The sequence below is a fragment of the Theobroma cacao genome, chromosome 5 (genome assembly GCF_053813885.1).
Source record: "Theobroma cacao isolate CCN51 chromosome 5, ASM5381388v1, whole genome shotgun sequence".
NCBI lineage: Eukaryota > Viridiplantae > Streptophyta > Magnoliopsida > Malvales > Malvaceae > Theobroma > Theobroma cacao.
Genome location: NC_142643.1, coordinates 12,760,108 through 12,778,516, shown reverse-complemented (window position 1 = coordinate 12,778,516; position 18,409 = coordinate 12,760,108). Strand labels below are relative to the sequence as shown.

General features: G+C 35.8%; 1 protein-coding gene across 1 annotated transcript; it reads left to right on the top strand.

Moving 5' to 3' along the window:
- Window positions 1–16,519: 16,519 nt before the first annotated feature.
- Window positions 16,520–17,182, top strand: LOC148762461 (uncharacterized). The gene is made up of 2 exons (XM_088806605.1): window positions 16,520–16,939; window positions 17,051–17,182. The coding sequence occupies exons 1-2, from the start codon at window positions 16,520–16,522 to the stop codon at window positions 17,180–17,182; spliced, it is 552 nt and encodes a 183-aa protein (XP_088662731.1).
- Window positions 17,183–18,409: the final 1,227 nt, after the last annotated feature.

Below are 18,409 nucleotides of genomic sequence, written 5' to 3'. Positions count from 1 at the left end.
GATTTAGGATCGAATTTAAGTATTTTTATTTATTTTATTAGTTTAGTTTAACTTATGTGTAAATGTTTATTTTAAGTTAATGATGTTAGTTTTACGTTATTTATAATTATTTTATGTTTTTATAGGAGTAGGGTCAAAAATAATTTCAATTGGTGAAGAAAGTTGCATAATGGATTGTTGCTCTATTTGCATATGTTTCGGGTTTTCAAGTACATCTCCTACTACAAAAGTCCAAATGACATGATTTTTTGACCATTAGAAAGATAAGAGGTAGGGCTACAACTTTAATGTTTATCACTTTTCCTAGTTCTAATCGAAAATTGGTTAAAATGTTTGTCAAAATGAAAATACTGCACCAAAAGAACAAAAAGGGGCATTTTTGTAAATTACGTGAAACTTTGATTGGCTTTAGAGATAAATATCTAAAGTTCCAGCATCTTTTTCATTTTCCTCTCGTTTCTTCTCCCTTTTTGTAGAACTTTACATCCTCCATGTCAAACCCTATTCTATAAAATAATTATGACGTCATTTACATACTCAATAGAATGGTTGCATATTCAGGAAGTTTGAGAAATCGTTAAAAGACGATATTGCCCCTAATAGTATCATTAAGTCGATTAAGCCCGAATTAGTTCAAATAGGAATTTTAAGGTGAAATTAAGAGCTTCACAGTCCATGGATGACTCAAAATGGTTATTTGGAGTTTGAGGATCATTTTGAAGTTAAACCGAAATTTTCATTATCTAGGGGCAAAATGGTCATTTGGCACTTGGGGACAAAATGAGAATTTTTAAAAAAGATTTTTTTTGGCCCCATTTGACGTATTGGAGTATGATTTGAGATTTAAAAGTGAAAAAGTTTCAATTCTCGGTATTTTTGGAGCATAAGGGTAAAACGGTAATTTTGCCATATCGGGGGCAAAATGGTAATTTTGCACCACCAACACTTGTCAAATTTGTGGAATTTAATTATGGTGGGAATGGATAAAGATGGAATAAAGGTGTGGTGGAAAATTAAAATGTAAAGTCAAAATTTTAAAAAAACGGGCCAATGAGATGATGCCATGTGTCATGCCTTTATTAATTTATTATTTTTCCTTTTTAAAAGGCACAAAAACCAGCCCATCTTCCACCCCATGGTCGGCCAAACCAGCAAGAAGAGAGAGAAAACAAAAACCAAACCCTAGAGAGAGAAAATCAAAGAAAAAGTGTGAATTTTCAAGGAAATTAAGTGAAAAAGGTAAGATTTTTTCTATTAAGCTTGAGTTTTCTTATTCCCAAGCATTTCTCCTTATTTTCCATCATTAAATTGCATGTTTTCATGGTGATTTCATGGCTGGTCATATGGGTCTAGAGAGAGAAAATTATTGGATTGATTTGATTTTGATATATGTTAGTGTTTTTAATTAGTTTAGCATATTTAAAAGCAAAACAATAAGAAAGGAATCCATTTTCCCCATAAATCTTCATGGCCGAATCTTCCTTGATATGTGTGGGAGATGGATTGTTATTATTTCAAGAGAAATGGCTTAGGAAATGATGAATAATGGTGAGAAAATTAAGTAGGAAAAATCACGGTGTTCGTGCATTGTAATGGCTGAATTTTTCCATGAAGAAATGGGAAGGTTTTGATGCTGAAATTGGTGTTATTTGAATAATGTTTGGTGAATTGAGGTATTAGAAAAGAAATGGAGTAATTTGGGATTAAATTGGATGTGTTAGTAATTTAATCGGGTAATAGGACGAATTAGGTCAGCACCGCATTTAAGTGGTTGTCGGATAAGTTACATATCATATCATGCATGTACACCGAGCCTGAATTGATTTATAATGGTCAAGCATTAATGTGGTGAATTATGTATTGTACATTGTAGATAGGTGGTGAGCAAATTACACTGGTAAAAGTACAGAGATTGTGCTTGAAAACTGGGATTAGGAGTACATCGACTCTTAGAACTGTGAGTGAACTTATTATCGTCTTAATTATCTAGAGTAGTTTTATACAACTGTATGATTTTATGAAAAATGGGTTTAAATGGTAAATTGCTATGTTTTAGGAGAAATTGTGATTTTATAAAATGATTTTATAGATTTTCTGGAAAATTGAATACTAGTTTTGAAAATAGAGTGATTGGAGACTACTTGCTTGTGTTATAAATTGGGTTTTAAATTATATGGCTTATAGCAATATGTGAGCATGAATGGCAAAGTCGGTGTTTGTATCAAAATTATATATACTATGTATTCAACCTTGAGAGGCTAGATTGCGATAAATTACCATGTCATGCAGATAAAGATTTTATAAATAAGGTGGTAGATAAAATAATCCATAATCCCTGCAGTGGAGGTTCTGTGGACCAGCCTAAGAGAGGGGGCACAGAATCAAATATACCTTACCTCGATCGGAGAGCAGTGTGAAGGGTATCTTTGGAGGTAAAGATTTGAGTGCACTTCATGTGGACCACCGCGTGAGAGTGAGACTCAGTCAACGCCAAGGCATGGCTAGAATTTAGGATGTAAAGACATTTAACAGCCTTGGTGGTCTCGGTCAGATGCCTAGGCCAAGGCATCCTTGGGAATGATTTTGGCAGGAGCCAAGTTTTATGAGATATATAGGCCATGTTGATTAATTGAGTAAACTAAATATTCATGTTATGAAACATATATTAGATAAGAATATTTTAATTCGTCTCCATTTACTCACCTTTAGATAGTTTAGATGGTAACTATTTACTCACTGAGATTTTATAATCTCACCACTCTCAATTCCCCACATTTTAGGCTCGGGATAGTAGGTAGATAGCCGATTGCATTAAGGACTTCAATTAGCCTTGCATCGACAAAATTGTAGGTTCACAGACTCGCACCTTATTGGTTAGTTGGGGGCCTACATGTCACTGTAAAAGTAATTTTATACTTCAATTATCTACTTTAAAATACGTATGAATATATTTAGCTTGTACACTACAGAAATAAGTTACGAATTTCTCTATAAATATTTTTTTTATTTAAAAAATAGAATATTTTATTGAATATTATTATTTTATTCAAACAATTATAACTTCATTTCAAATAGTTATTTTAGACATCTAAATTTACTTTTAATTATGAAACATGTGTTTTTCACCCATACACCATGTTTTTGGCAGGTTTCGATATTTTTGAAGAAAAAATGACAAAAATGCCCCTATGAGCCAGAAAATAATATTATATTTAGGAACGACTTATGATTTTTTTGAAATGCGAGATTTAATAACTTTCGCTCACTAGGGAGATGCAGAAGCTGATACGATAGCCTTGCGAGGTTTCGATTAGCATTCGGGGTGAAAAATGTCTATCAAGGCTTCACGGCGGTTGTCACAAGCTCGAGGGGAGTACCGGGTCGTGACACTCCATGGAAAGAAACCTTAAAATTTCCATAACCTTCTCATACTAGCTCCAAAATTCATGTTTTTGTACACTTTTTCATAAGGGTTTTTGTTCTCTTTGACTTTTTCACCTCAAAAACCCTCAAATAAAGTTTTTCCTTTGCACTTTCTCTCACTAACTGAACATTTATAGAGAGGGAAACTCTTCAAATTAGCTTGAAAGCTCTTGAAGGAGTTTTCCCCTTTTAATCCTCACTAAGAAAATTCAACTACAAGTCCACCAAGGTGAGAAATGAGTTAAGGTTGATTTTAAGTTATTAAAGATGGCTAATAATTAGATTTGTGGGCTGTTATATTTTTTATGGTTATATTGTGTGTGATAGGTTCCAACGAGGCCCCACATGTCCATTTGGAGCATTAGTTGAAGTTAGAGTTGATCAAAAGAATCAACAAGGACAAGTGAGTGAACTTGCATTAAATTATTTCTGGGAAATACATATGTGTTGAGATGAAGCACTTAAATGATTATAGTTGACTTTTTTTCTCTAAACAATGCTCAGGAACAAGCCCTTGATGAAACGTTTTATGTTGTAAAATGTGTAATGTGATGAACCCATGTGTTTCTATATTTTGATGATATATATGTTATGCTTTGAATGATAATAATGTGTGATACTTGTAACCGCCCGTGTGCGTTGTGGGAGTGCACATGAGCTGATGACCGGCGGATGATGATTCCATCTATGTGCGGTGTGGGAGTGCACATGAGCTGATGACCGGTGGATGATGATTCCAGCTATGTGCAGTGTGGGAGTGCACATAAGTTGATGAGCCAAAGTTTGTATACATGTTTAGACATACCATAGAAATGTTAGAGAAAATATTATGTGATTGCAATGAATGTTGAATGTTGAAATTGTTAATTGCTTCCAAATTGATTTTCAATGCAATGAGAAACTCTCTGTCTTGCTTGTCTTGCTTGGATTTTTGCTGTAGTTTTCACTATTTCAACTTTGTTGTTGATTATAGATCCTTCACTCTAAGGGATTAAATAACCAAAGGTTGAATTAAAGGGCTTTACAAGAAATTAAGCTAAATTGCATTGTTTTTAACATAAGTGCATCATGTTTTCTACAACTTTCCGTATCGTTTGCTTGTTCGCTTCCTATGTTCACTCACTAGATTTATACTCACTCTTTTAAGCTTCATGTTTTCAGAGTCGGAGGTAGTTGGGACCTAGATTGAGGTGTCCACGTATATTCATCTTTTTGGTAGGTACCATGGCATTTTGTAGTTGTACCTTCACCCAAAGTCACTCCGCTGGTAGTCAAGAGTCTTTTTGCCTGTGTATGCGTACGCATGATGTAAATCACTAAGATTCATAGTATAAACAATATATATATATTTTGATTGATGATGCCACTATGAGTTTACAATGGGTGATATTATTTTGGATGATCTAAACATAAGTATTTGATTGGCATAGTATATCACTGAATAGTTTTATAGTTGAGAATTACGAAATGTGATTTTAGGAATGATTGTTGAAATGATGATCGAGATTACATAAGGAGGCTTGCTTGGGCTCAGTGAGCTATGCCCATTGGGCCCATACGCCAGTCATGGCCCATAAATTGGGCTGTGGCAAAGTTGGTCTCAAAACCCTAGGTTGTCTAGGTCCTAGGAGTTTCATTATTGGTCTAGCGAAGTATCGGGTCTTTATGTGGAAACTTCAGTTGTGAATTGTGAACTGCAACACATTTTACAACCAAGAAACTGCATAGATTCCCTATCTAGAAACCACCTTTTCCCTTAAGTATAATTGTAACTTGTGTTTAATAATAGGTGTTTGCTTTTGTCTAGGTAAGAATGTCGCCTAAGACACGAGCTGCCTCGAGAAGGACGAGGGAGCAAGATGCTCCTAAAAGACGACGAGTAAGCCACGGGGTCCCACCCTTAACGGGCGAGGCAGACGTGGCAGGACCACTAGGTCGTGAGGCCGGATACGCTTGTGTGTAGACATGAGGAGGAACAGTCTTTAGGTGATGCGGATAGACATCTAACTGGGGGCATTACCACTGAGGACTTCGTTGCAGGTCTGTAGGGGGTTAATAAGGTTGTGGAGATGATGGCAACCTATATGGATGACATACAAAGAATAGTAGAGGGGAGACATGTAACACAAGAATCCCTTAGTTCATAAGGACAGGTTGATTACCATCATCTAGAGGTTGAGAGAGGTCATGTAGAGGTTTCCTTTCCTAATTTCTTAAAGCTTAAGCCTCCGTCATTTATAGGGTCTGATGCATCGAAAAAACCTCAAGTTTTCTTAGATAGTATGGAAAAAATTTGTGATACCTTGGGATGTTCTAGTACCAAATCAGTTGAGTTAGCCGCTTTCCGATTAGAGGATGTGGCACAAGAGTGGTATGGCGTTTTGCGTAGAGGTAGGCCAATGGGTGCAACCTCGTTGACTTGGGATGAGTTTAATATAGCATTATTGGATCGATTCTTACCAATCAGTGCACGTAATGCAAGAGCTAGGGAGTTTGAGGCCTTAGTACTGACCTCAGGTATGACGGTGTCGGAGTACGACATCAAATTCACGCAGTTGGCTCAGTATGCGCCCTATCTAGTTTCTACTGAGGAGATGAAGATTCGAAGATTTGTGAATGGGCTAGTGGAGCCATTGTATAGAGCTGTAGCATCCAAGGATTTTGATACCTACTCCGTAATCGTGGATTACGCTCAGCGGATTGAGATAAGGAGCAGTGAGAGTAGGACTGCAAGGGATAGAATAAAAAGGGCCAAGACAGAGGGCCATCAAGGTCGCAAAGACTTTAGTAATGACATTTCATCTTCTAGCCATTAAGGCCCACATCGGCACTCACGGTTACCCCAACAGGGGAGTGCTGGGATTCAACCTCATGCTCAAACATGAAAATAATCAATAATTAAAATAGTAACGCAATGAAAAAATAAAATAATATTTAATCAGAGAAATAGTTGAATCCTATAGGATCAATGTTTGCGTTTTTCATGTAACTTTTAAATTAATAATTAACACTCATAAGTTTAAGAGTTACATACCTTGCTCTGAATATCGTAATCAAGAACCAATTAAATCCAAATCTTTACTTCTTCACCTTTAGGATTTGTCAAATCTTTAGCCACCCAAGTGTTTGGCCTCTAACAATAATCCACACAGTGACTAAATAAGACCTTCCCAAAGGTAGGATTTTTACTTGTGCTAGCAAGTATTGTTTCTAAAACAAAAGGATAAAAAATTCTTGCTGAATCTTATTTTTATCAGAAAAAGAAAACTATTTTTTCTTTTCTTATTTTATGAAACAACTAAGAAGTGGTTTAGAGGCTTCTAGTTCTAGTTTGCTAATATAATATATTTATATAGGCAAACTAATTTGTAACCCTAAATACAACAGTTGTATTTTAATTTAATTAAGTATTTGAAAACTTAATTAATTTCCTACTTTATTTTGGTCTCTTTCAATTAAGTCCAACTTAATTAATTATCCTTATTTAATCTCAATCATGTCACTTAATGTGTGTGACCCATTAGGCTTCTAACATGTTGGCAATAAATATAAATCATAATCAAATATCAATTTGATAATTAATTTATATTTATAGATCATGAGCGGCATCTAGCAATACATCATGACTACCTAAATGTTAGAGAGTCAATTGAAGAATTTGACAAAGCCCTTCAGTGATAAGCCTCTCAATGCAATATGGTCCTTTCATCAAATATCTCGGATATGTCATTAAGCATGGCTCAGTGTCTACTTATAACATTCCATATGAGTTCCCATAATTCATGACTAACCTTATAAATTTAGAAAACTAACTTTCCTCAAATTCATCATGCTTTGGCCAAAGACTTTATACAAATTAATAAAAAATTGAGAACAAGTGAGATACATCCCCTCATATCACTTAGGGTGATGAATCCTCTCTCGACCACTCATTCACCTTCGCATGCTTCATGGCATACCTAAAAGCACCCTGTTTAGGCATCTTGTTGCTTCCAAATCCGTAGGGGTGAAATCAAAGTATGTCATTCCCTATACAAGATGACTTAGTGTCTCAAGTCCAAGGACTAGTTACATGACTATCACATGAGAACATTTTCCATAGACACTTGAGTGAACTACCAAATGGAGTTCGCATAGCGGGTCATGTTCAGTGAACTTGTTCTTTAACCAGCACCTACACGTTATCCTCAAGTATCCCATATATTTCAATCTATGAGATCGATTGCTTACTTCCTAAGTAAGGAGGCTTAACATGTATCAGTCTTTGAGCATTGTCAATGCCCTGTCTTGACAATACAATGACTAGGAACAATTTTAGGAACATGGCTTTTATGCACAGTGATCTCATAATTGTAACAACTTTACAATTCTCTTGCAAGGCCTTTATGTTCCATGGGCTTCATCCAATTAGTACTTAATAACTCCTTATTATTGCACTAACATGAAGAAAAACCTCTATCACATATAATGATGCGATTAAGTATGCATTAAATGACAATATATATATATTTCTTGACCAATCCAATTAGCTCAAGGGCATAAACCAACAGGGAGTGGCTCGCCTAATGCTAGTATTGGGGTAGGACAGAAGACCTTCTGTGTTGTGAGATAACAAGATTTAAGGCAAGGTGGCTATGCTATCAATCGTTGCAATATTTGTGGAGTACGACATAGAGGACGATACCTCCGCGCTATAGTGGTTTGCTATACATGTGGTCAACCTGGACATATTAGGAGGAATTGCCCGATGGCTCATCAATCACAAGGTTCTGCTCGCAGCTCTACCCAGCCAGCTTCATCTGCTCCTTCAGCAACTGCTTCACCTAACTAGGAGACTAGTGGGTGGAGATGTAGAGGTGCTGTTACTTCCTCTTAAAACAGGCCGTCTGGGTCTGGACGAAAGAGTTCTGCTGGTAAGGGCCACATCAGGGTGCACGCTTTGACACTACAAGAGGCCCAGACATCCAACATAATGGTCTCATGTCACGACCTAAATTTCGAGCCGTGACCAGCAATGAGCATAGCCAATAAGTCCAAGCAAGCCTATTTATATAACCTATTCATCAATCTATTGAGTATTCCTAAAGTCACATTTCATGATCTCAACTGTAAATACTTGAATGATATTCTACCATGATCAAATATTCACATGTATATATATATTACCCCAAAATGGTGCTAACCATCACCAACTCATAATGGCGTTACCATTCAAAGTATATATATGCATATATATTATCTCAAACAAGTATCTTAAAATTTTACATTTCGTTTATCTATATATATATAGCATAAAGACACTCGACTTCCAGCGGAGCGACCTTGGCGAAGGTACAGCTATTGAATGCTGAGATACTTACCAAAGAGACGAGTCCACGTGGATACCTTGACCTAGGTTCCAACTGCCTCCTGATCTGAAAACATGAAGTTGAAAACTGTGAGTATGAACTCAGTGAGTGAACATAGGAAGGGAATAAGCAATTGATAAGGAAAATTTTAAAATCATGATGCACTTGTTTTGAAAACAATGTAGTTTAGTTTAATTTCTTCCCTAAACCTCGTGTTTTGAACATTGGTAAATAAACTCTTAGTGTTGCAAAGACCCATGCTCAATCATGAAGATAAAAGAGTGAAGAAAAATTATATAAAAAACAGAGCAAGGTTGCAATGTGACAGCACGTTTCTTGCTACAGCAAAAGGCATTCTCGGTTTGCATATGTTTTAGTTTTTCAAGTATATCACCCACTACAGAAGTTCAATTGACATGGTTGTTTGGTCATTAGAAAGCTAAAAGGCAGGGCTACGACTTTAATGTTTACTACTTTGCCTAGTTCTGATCGAAAAGTGGTCAAAATCACTGTCAAATTGATAGCACTGCACCACCACCCAAGAGTTTTTGGCTGTAGTGAGAATCCATTTTCGCTATAGCCAAATTCCTTGCTGCAATAAACATCAATTTGAAAATACTTAACAACTTTCACTATTCAACATGCAAGATTCCATATACATTACAATCACGTATTATATGCATAAACTTTCTACTACACACACACACACACACACACATATATATATATATATATATATAAACACGAATACCACCACCTCCCTCAGCCAACATGCACTCCCCACACGCACATCATTACCGGCATGTGCATTGCCCACTCTGCACATGCATAGTTGTAAGTGTCACAACATCATCATTTGACCGGCATATGCACTGCCCACTCCACATATGCACGATTGTAGTTGTCACAACATCGTCATTCAACCGGCATATGCACTACCCACTCCGCACATGCACGATTACATTAATTACACAAAATTACTTAGCAATACATATCATATATTTTTATATACACATCAGCATCATATAAAGGTATAGAGATTCATCATAATCATGTTCCACATCACCAAAAACATTCCACTAAAGGCTTGTTCCCATGCATTTTATAGAAAAACAATTAAAATGTCTCAATCAACCACATGTGCCTTAATCCCAAAACATTTTGTGCAAGTTCACTCACTGGTATTTGTCGAATCTTTACTCGACTCCAATCTCCACTAATCGTCCAAATGGAACTGTGGGGCCTCGTTGGGACCTATCATCACAACAACATCACGACCAACCCGATTTGCATAATTATATTTCTAAAAGCCATCCACTAAATCATGTTCTGTTAGTTGTTTTTAACTAGCTTCCATCTACCATCAAGTGACTATATATTTTCACTATTCTAGTCACACTACAATGAATAACCCACCTCAACTATAAAACACTCACCGATCTAGCCACTAGCCATTCTCAACAACTTAAAAAAAATCAACTCAATTTCACTACTCACCTTGGTAGCTTTGTAATTGAATTTATTTCCCAAAAGCTTTCAAAAGATCATGAAAATCTCACTTTCTCTCTCTAGAACATCCAACTAGTGAGAGAGTGTAATAAGGAAAGGTTTTTGAGGGTTTTTATGGTGAGAAAGTAGAAGAGTACAAAGAACTTTGGGAAAGGGTACACAAAAACATGAAAAATCGGGGTTAACTCAAGGAAATATATGGAAATTCAAGGCAAGCTTCCACGGGGGGTGAGAGGATGTGGGAGAGGAAGGAGAAGAAGAAGAAGTGCTGGAAATTTGAAGAACATCCTAGAAACTTAGATTTTGATGGCTTAAGCTTATCCATTTCTAGCCAAATTACCAAAATGCCCTTAACTATGTCATTTTGTTTTTTCCATTGCTTTTATGCAATCTTTTTACTTCTTTAACACTAAGACAAGGTCCATAAGGGTTTAGAAACACTCGGGTTCATGAAAACTTAAAAATTTCAACTCAAGATGTAAAATGACCATTTTACCCCTACCATGAAAATTATCGATATTTCTATCTTCTTCATTATCTTATCCTCATCCATTCATTCCTTAGGCCTACTTAGACCTTAATAACATTAGAAAATAAATTTTAGGGGCTGACCAGGAGAAATGACGAAATTACCCCTTGTTTGTATTATCGCTTCTACTACTAGTTACGGGTCAATAGGGGTCAAGGTCTCACATCTCAGGTACTTTTTCTATTTGTGATATGAATGGTCGGGTATTGTTTGATCCGAGTTCTACCGACTCTTTCATTTCTCCATGTTTTGCACCTCGATTGGGTAAATATCGTGTTATAAGAGAAGAAAAATTAGTGGTGTCTACCCCTTTAATGGAGGTATTTGTAGCAGAATGGGAATATAGGTCCTGTTTAGTTCGGGTCAAAGACAAAGACACTTTGGTCAATCTAGTGGTATTAAACGCCTTACATTTTGATATGATTTTACGAATGGATTGGCTGTCGCCCTGCCATGCCAGTGTGGATTGTTATCATAAATTGGTTAGATTTGATTTTACAGAAGAGACATCATTTAGTATTCAGGGGGATAGAAGCAATGCTACAACCAATTTGATATCTGTCATGTCTACTAAAAGGCTATTAAGATAGGGTTGTCTATGTTATTTGGCTATTGTGAGAGATACCTAAGAGAAGGTCGGGAATATAAACCAAGTATCAGTAGTGAATGAGTTTATAGATGTATTTCCAGATCAACTACCCGGTTAGCCTCCCGAGCGGGAGATTTTATTTTGTATAGACTTCATTCCTAATACTAGACCTAGATCTATACCCCTATATCGAATGGCACCTGCGGAGCTTAAGGATCAGTTAGAAGATTTGTTAGATAAAGGCTTTATCCACCCTAGCATCTCACCATGGGGAGCACCGGTGCTATTTGCAAAAAAGAAAGATGGGTCACTTAGATTGTGTATTGACTACCGATAGCTTAATAAAGTGACTGTGAAGAATAAATATCCCCTTTCGAGAATAGATGATTTATTTGAGCAACTACAAGGAGCACAATGTTTTTCTAAGATAGATTTACGATCTGGGTACCATCAGTTAAGGATCAGGAATGAAGACATACCAAAGACTGTATTTTGAACAAGATATGGGCACTATGAGTTTTTCGTGATGTCATTGGGCTTACGAATGCCCTTGCGACCTTTATGGATTTGATGAACTGAGTGTTCAAACCTTATTTGGACAAGTTTTTGGTGGTATTTATTGATGACATTTTGATATACTCAAGGAGTCGGGCAAAACATGAGCAACACCAAAGATAGTGCTCCAAACTTTGAGAGAACATCAATTGTATGCCAAGTTCTCCAAGTGTGAGTTCTGGCTCAAAAGTGTTGCCTTTTTAGGACATGTGGTCTCTAAAGATGGGGTACAAGTTGACCCAAAGAAATTTTAGGCAATGTAAAGTGGCCAAGGCCAACATCGATTACAGAGATTAGGAGCTTTTTGGGTTTGGCTATGTAATGCCCAGTACTTTGATATGGTGACTAATAAAGCTTACTGGATGCCAATTGAGGTTAATTATAATGTTTAAAAATGATGAAAGATTAAAGGAATAGTTTGGGATAAAATATTCCCCACGCGAGAAAATAATAATAAAATAATAATATTTTTATCGAGGAAGAATTTGCAAGATAAAAAGTGATTCGGAAGTGAATTGAAGCATAATAAGGTATTTTGGGTACCAAGGAGACAAGAGAAAATTTTTTGAATAAAATAATATTTTATTATTAAAATAATATTAAAATATTAATATTTTATTCAATGCTGAAATTTTCCATGAAAAAGGAGTATATAGTCAATCTAAGTGGGGGAGAAGAAAAATGAGAAAATTTAGGAGAAAAATGATGTTAATGGGGCTCGCGTGTGTTTATTAAAAAAAAAATATAACACGGGTAAATAAATATTTTAAATATTATGAAGACACCGCTTTGGAGTACAAACTTTATACTTAGTTTGTACATGTGTAAAAGAAGATAATAGAAGGAAATTGGAGTTAAATGAGTGGTGGGAGGATACAATTAAAAAGGGTAAAAACCTTGGAGGGCAAAATGCTAATTTTGCCATTTGTTTAGGAAGCTTTGTGTCACGACCTGGTACTCCCCTCGAGCCCGTGACAATCGTCGCGGTGTCCCGTTAGGCACTCATTACCCGAAATGCCAACTGAAACCCAACAAGGCTTTAATATCAGTTTCTCATTTTTCCTATGAGTAACTGTTGCCAAATATCATGTTCTAAGACGTTTTAAACTATTTCCAACTTAAAACAATAAAAAATAATAATTTTCATCTCACAGGGGTATTTCCGTCATTTTTCCTCGAAAAATTCGATACCAGCTAATAATGTAGTATATAAGTGCAGAACACATATTTTAAAATCAAAAATAAATTTAGATGTCTAAAACATTTGTTTAAAGTGAAATCATGACCGTTAGAATAAAATAAAAATATTAAACAAAATATTCTATTTTCTTATAAAACAATATTTATAAAGTTACCGGTAAATAATTTTTATAGCATAAAAGCTAAATAAATTCATACATACTGTAACACTAAAAACCAAAGTATAAAATTTAATTTACAATGACACGTAGACCCCCAAATGACAAAAATGGACAAAGGCTACAAACCTACAGTTTTTGAGGAAGTAAAGCCAACTGTAGCCTTCGACGATATCAGCTATCTACAGCCTATACTGAGCCTGAAATGGGTGGAAAGGAGGGTGGTGAGATTATAAATCCTAGTGAGTAAACAAACACCATTCAAAATATCTAAAGTCGAGTAAATGGAGACGATTAAAATGTTCCATCTCAATATGTAATTCATAACATAAATATTCATTTCATTTAAATAATCAACATGGCTTATGAGTATCTTAAAAGCTTGGCTCCTGCCAAAATCATTCTCGGGAATACCTTGGCCGAGGCATTTAACCGAGTCTGCCAAGGCTATTAAATAATTTTGTATACACATAAACATATTTTTAGTTTGAAAAACACAGTCGTTCCTTGGTGTTAGCGGAGTTCATCATCACGAGGTGGTTCGGCGTGACGTGAACTCTAACCATACCTCAGGAGATTCCCTACGCTCCTCTCTGATCGAGGTACATATATAACCGGATTTCGTGCCCCTCAAAAAGCCTAGTCCACAGAACCCACCCACTGCAACAAGCTAAACCCACCATATAATAAAATTTTGACAGCATGACATGACTAATATTATACTACCCAGCCTGTAAATGTAAAACAGAACAATTCATACAGTTCACAAACCACAATTCCAGCCAGTCATGCCAACACTTTATCATAAGCCATCAATTAGAATCATAAATTTCAACACATCAAGTGGTCTCCAGTTACTCTATTTTCAAAGCCATCATTCAATTTTAATACAATTTATAAAATCTTCTCATTTAAACACATTTTGTTTATAAAACCTAAAAATTAACCATTTAAACTCATTTTCCATAAAATTCATAAAATCGAATAAAAAGATCACTTTAGATAATTAAAATGATGATAAGGTTACTCACTATTTCGGGAGTCAAATTTCTAAAGTACTCTAACTACCGATCCTCGGGTGCAATTTCTTTGCCCTTAGCGGAAGATTCACCACCTATACATCATACGTGACATGAATTTCAATAATTTGTGTCAATTTATTATAAACTATTTCAGGCTCTATAAATCTATATGAATGCAAGCAATGTGATGCAAAATGTCCGAATAGCCGTTTAAATACGATATTCAACCTAATTCGCACTATTCTCGATGTAATTGGCTAAAACCTCCAATTTAACTCCAAATCGATTTCTTTCACTTTCTACACTCCAATTATACTTAAAATACCTCAATGACTGTGAATATGATTTCATTTATCAGTTCGAACCATAAATCGCACATGTCTATACATTAGTTAAAAATTCAAATTTTCATGCCAAAATTTCTCATTAAATTTCTAGCCTCACCAATCATTAAATACCACCAAAATATCATGAAATATCATCAATTTCAGCCTCAATATCCTCCCTAGAAAATTCGGCCTCTTGTGGGTTTGTGAAGAACAAAGTGATTCCTTGCTAGATTTTCATACTTTCCATTACCAAACAACCAAAAACACTTAATTAGCTTGAAATCTAGCAAAATCAATGCTTAAAACCTCTCCTCTCAAATTCGGCCAGCATGGGTTCATCATGCAAACTTGAGTTCTAAGCAAGGAAAATGAAAAAGAAGGCATGGGTAGTGTAAATCACAAGATAAAATCACAAAATTTTACCTTTATTAGCGTAATCCCTTGAAATCCCACACTTTTTCTTTAATTTCCCCACCTAGGGTTTGTGTTCTTTCCTTTCTTTCTTTGTTCTTCCTGTGGCCGGCCATATGAAGAGAAATGGGCTGATTTATGTGCTGATTTTTAAGCCAAATATTTAATGGATATAAACTTGACACATGTCACCATTCCATTGGTCCATGTGTCATACTTACCTATTAAGCAATCTCTCTCCACCACTTAAATATCCTCAATTATCCATGATAATATTAGATAAAATCCATGTGCTGGACAAGTGTTAGGTGGTGTAAAATTACAATTTTGCCCTTGGGGTGGCAAAATAACTATTTTACCCTTATGCTCGATAAAGTGTTGAAATTAAAATTTTTCACTTCTCAAACTTAAATTATGTTCTAAATAGTCAATCTTAGTCAAAAATTTCATCTAACTCTCACATCTTAACCTCGGGTGGCGAAATGACCATTTTACCCCTAGATCTTGAAAATTCTAATTTGACTCCATATGGAATCTCGAACTCCGAATCACCATTTTAAGTTGTTCTGGGAATTTAATACTCACATTTTTAAACTTCATGTTTTAGGTTTTCTGAGTTAAAGGTGATTGGATCCTAGGACGAGGTGCTCCTCTCTATCCATTTCTCCGTAGGTTTCACATGACACTAAATGTTACCAATCGTGCCCAGAGTCACTCTGCTAACGGTCAAGGTCTAATTATGTCTATATGAATACTTGTTGTGAAATGCTAAGATTCATTTGTCAAGCTATATATGTATATTATGGATGATGATGCCATTCTGAATGCATAATTGGGTTGTATGAATTGTTTTCAAAGGAACTATATTTGAACATTACGAATTTTGGAGTTTAAGGAAATATGGATTAATGTATAAGATTATATAAATAGGCTCGCTTAGGCTTAGTGGGCTGAGCCCATTGGGCCCTTGCACCAATCATGGCTTGAGAATTAGGTTGTGACAGGCCGACTATTACCATTGTTTTGTGAAGGATTTCTCCAAAATAGCTGCACCTTTGACTAGGCTGACACATAAGGATACAAAATTTGAGTGGTTAGATGCTTGTGAGGATAGCTTTGAGAAGCTTAGGGCTTGTCTCACCACTGCTTTAGTATTAAGCCTATCTCAAGGCACAGGGTGTTATATGGTATTTTGTGATGCATCACTGATTGGTTTAGGGTGTGTGTTAATGCAGCATGGGAAGGTGATTGCATATGCATCGAGACAACTTGAAAGGCATGAGCAAAATTACCCCGCGCACGATTTGGAGATGGCAGCAATTGTGCTTACCTTAAAGATTTGGAGACATTATTTGTCTGGTGAGACTTACGAGATATATACAAACCATAAGAGCTTAAAGTATATATTTCAGCAGAGGGATCTTAACTTGCTGCATAAGTAAGTGGATGGAGTTGCATAAGGATTATGACTGTACTATTCTCTATCTTCCTTGTAAGGCTAATGTAGTGACGGATGCCTTAAGTCGAAAGTCGATAGGGAGTCTGGCACATATATTTGTAGATAGGAGATCATTGATTTGGGAGATGCAGGGTTTAGGAGATATGGGTGTGCATTTTGAAGTTTCAGAGACAAATGCATTGTTAGCACATTTTAGAGTTAGACCTATCTTAATAGACCATATTAGAGAAGCCCAAAGTAAAGATGAGTTTGTAACTAAGGCCTTGGAGGGCCTTCAGGGAGGGAAAGGAAATATGTTTACGAAAGGCACAAATGGAGTATTGAGGTATGGGACCAGACTTTATGTGCTCAATAGTAATAGATTAAGGAGAGAAATACTAGAGGAGGTGCATATGGCAGCGTACGTGGTACATCCAGGAGCTATAAAGATGTAACAAGATTTAAGGGAAGTGTACTAGTGGGAAGGACTTAAGAAAGACGTAGTTCAGTTTGTTTCTAAGTGCCTAGTTTGTCAACAGGTTATGGTAGAGCACCAAAGGCCCGTAGGGCTACTACAACCATTATCGGTGCTCAAATGGAAGTGGGAGCATGTTGCAATGGACTTTGTAACGGACTTGCCTCAAACTAGTGAGGGTTATGACTCGATTTAGATTATAGTAGACTAGTTAACGAAGTCAGCTCTTTTTTTTTTGGTTAAAATTACATATGGGGCTGCCCAGTAAGCCCGAGTTTGTGTGGACGAGATAGTACGACTGCATGGTATTCCCATTTCTATAGTATCTAGCAGAGGGACACAATTCACTTGTAGGTTCTGGGGAAAGTTGCAGGAAGCATTGGGTACTAAGTTGGATTTCAGCATAGCTTTCCACCCTCAGACTGATGGACAGTCTGAACAAACAATACAAACATTGGAAGATATGCTAAAGGCATGTGTAATAGACCTTGGGGTCAGATGGAATCAGTATTGTAATACCCTGTACTTGATATAGTGACTAATAAAGTTTCTTGGATACAAATTAAGGCATAATAAGGTATTTTGGGTACCAAGGAGACAAGAGGGAATTTTTGGAATAAAATAATATTTTATTAAAAAAATAATATTAAAATATTAATATTTTATTCAGTGTCAAAATTTTCCATGAAGAAAGAGTATATGGTCAATCTAAGTGGGGAAAAAGAAGAATGAGAAATTTCGGAGAAAAATGATATTAATGGGGCTGCGTGTCTTTATTAAGTAAAGATAGCGCGGGTAAATAAATATTTTAAATATTATCGGGATACCGCGTTGAAATACAATTTTGATATTTTGGTGGTATACATATAAAGGAAGGAAAATAGATGAAAATCAAAATTTTAGACGTGTCGAAAAGATCGAATTTTAAAATATGAAAGATGGAGGATTATGTAGTGAAATTAAATAGAAGAAACAAATAAACAAATAGTAAAATAATATTACAAGTATATATAAAAAAAAAAAAGAGAGAAAGACCAAGATAGGCAACCGCCCATGTGGTCAGGAAAGAATCAAGACATATTTTTGTTCTAGTGGTAGGGGCCGGCTAAGTTGGTAAGAAAGAATGAGATAAATATGAAAGATTGAAAAGATAAGAAAGAAAGAATAAAAAAAAAAGAAAGAAAGAGAAGTCAAAGTCGGTTAAGTGAAGAAGAAAAAGGACAGAGAGAAGTTGGTTGAGAGAGAGAGCAAAAAGGAAAGCAAAAGAGCAAAGGAAAAAAAAAGGAAGAGAAAAATCAAGCGGTGAGGAAGAGAGAAGGAGCTGAATTTGAGGGGGCGGTTTTGCTGCCATTTAGGCAGGAAAGGAGAGCTATTTTTTTTGCCATTTTAAGGGTGAGATGAACAACTTTAGCTGCTAATTTTT

Excerpts from the sequence above, each read along its gene's own strand:
- LOC148762461 (XM_088806605.1), top strand. The coding sequence starts at position 16,520 with ATGGAGTTGCATAAGGATTATGACTGTACTATTCTCTATCTTCCTTGT. Across the intron at positions 16,940-17,050 it reads TGCATATGGCAGCGTACGTG|GTTATGGTAGAGCACCAAAG; the intron begins GTACATCCAGGA and ends GTTTGTCAACAG.